Genomic DNA, 1,413 nt, shown 5'->3' on the forward strand with positions numbered 1-1,413 from the left:
GTGGGCGGTCTAGTAGCGGGGGGGGGGGGGGGGGGGGGGGGGGGTTTCCAGACAGGGCGACACAAACAAAGACATTTTAACCCTTATGGATTTTTGAACAGAAACACTATTTTTCTGTAGCAGCCCCTTTACGGGGCACGGAGGTGTGGCATCAGGGGCAAGAAGGTACAGCAGGAAAAACTTCATTTAAATCTGAATATTTTCTTGAGTTTTCACTTGTGTTTGGTGGAGTTTTGTAGTATTTTCTTTGAATGTGTTGACAGCGGTCCAGGCTGCAGAACCAGAACCACTGCAGCAGAGTGGAGTCCAGTGAGGACACAGACACAGACAGGGCCACAGACACAGCCACGGACACAGACACAGACACGGCCACAGCCACCGACAAGGGCACAGAAAAAACAGACACAGCGTGGTGTCTGGATGTGTGCAGTGTCAGCTGAGGAGAGCACACACTGTGAGGAACATCCTCAGATTTCTTGCAAAATTCCCTCAGTAACTCCAGGTTGCCACGGCAACACGACTATCAGCTCCAGGTGTCATTGGCCTGTCGCAGCTGAGGATTCAGCCAATGGCAGTGCAGACATGTTTTTAGGTTCATGCATATTTCCAAAAAAAAAAAAAAAAAAGAAATCTCTGACTAAAATGTTTCCATGGTGTAAAAATGTGAAGGTGATAAAAACTGTGACTGAGCGACAGTTTCCGTCGTCTCTGACGTGTGTGTTACTGTACCTTAGGTGTGAACATGTGTCGGATCCCGTCGACGGAGCCTTTCAGGAGCAGAGACCGGATCAAGAAGCAGATCAGCACCAGGTAGGGGAACAGGGAGCTGAAGTACATCACCTGAGAGAAAACACATCAACACGGTTTGACACGTGACTCCAAGAACCACAGAAATGTTGTCTTTTTACCCTACAGGCCATAATATGAACTGCAACAAAAAATAGTTCTTGGGCTTCATTTTGTGTTTTACAGAGTTTCTACAGTTAAATGCTTGATTTTTAAACCTTGCAAAGACTTTTTTTCCTTTCTTTCTCTAAAGTCTGATGCTTTTAGATTTTAATGCCAAATAGTTTCTTAAATTGAAGGATGAATCTCAAAGACACAGGTTTGAAGACGTGAAGTCAAAACTGTGAAGTGTTTTCTGTTTAAATCCGAGCATCTGTTGAGTTAAAGATGGCAGCAGCGAGGAGCGTGATGACATCACTTCCTCTGTTGTTTTAATATCTGGCTCTGGGTCTGGACCTGCTGCAGACAGACCTTTATATTTAGTTTAGATGAACGGGCTGTGGTGCAGTGGATCATTACTGTGTTAATTAGAGGTTGGGATCTGTGTAGTTTTTTTTTTACCCCCCGGCTCCTTCCTCTTTAGACAAGATGGTGGTTTGAGGCTGGGAGCCGTAATGAAAGCCTGAC

General features: G+C 45.4%; 1 protein-coding gene across 1 annotated transcript in view; it reads right to left on the reverse strand.

Annotated features, from left to right (window-relative positions):
* LOC103379676 (sodium-dependent neutral amino acid transporter B(0)AT2-like) overlaps nt 1-999 on the reverse strand; it is a 4,911-nt gene extending 3,912 nt beyond the window's left edge. Inside the window, exon 1 of the mRNA XM_008311302.3 lies at nt 730-999. Coding sequence (XP_008309524.2) covers nt 730-837 — 108 coding nt within the window. The 5' untranslated portion in view covers nt 838-999. The remainder of the gene's footprint in view (nt 1-729) is intronic.
* Nucleotides 1,000-1,413: the final 414 nt, after the last annotated feature.

This window comes from Cynoglossus semilaevis, chromosome 6 (genome assembly GCF_000523025.1).
Source record: "Cynoglossus semilaevis isolate Cse_v1.0 chromosome 6, Cse_v1.0, whole genome shotgun sequence".
Lineage (NCBI taxonomy): Eukaryota > Metazoa > Chordata > Actinopteri > Pleuronectiformes > Cynoglossidae > Cynoglossus > Cynoglossus semilaevis.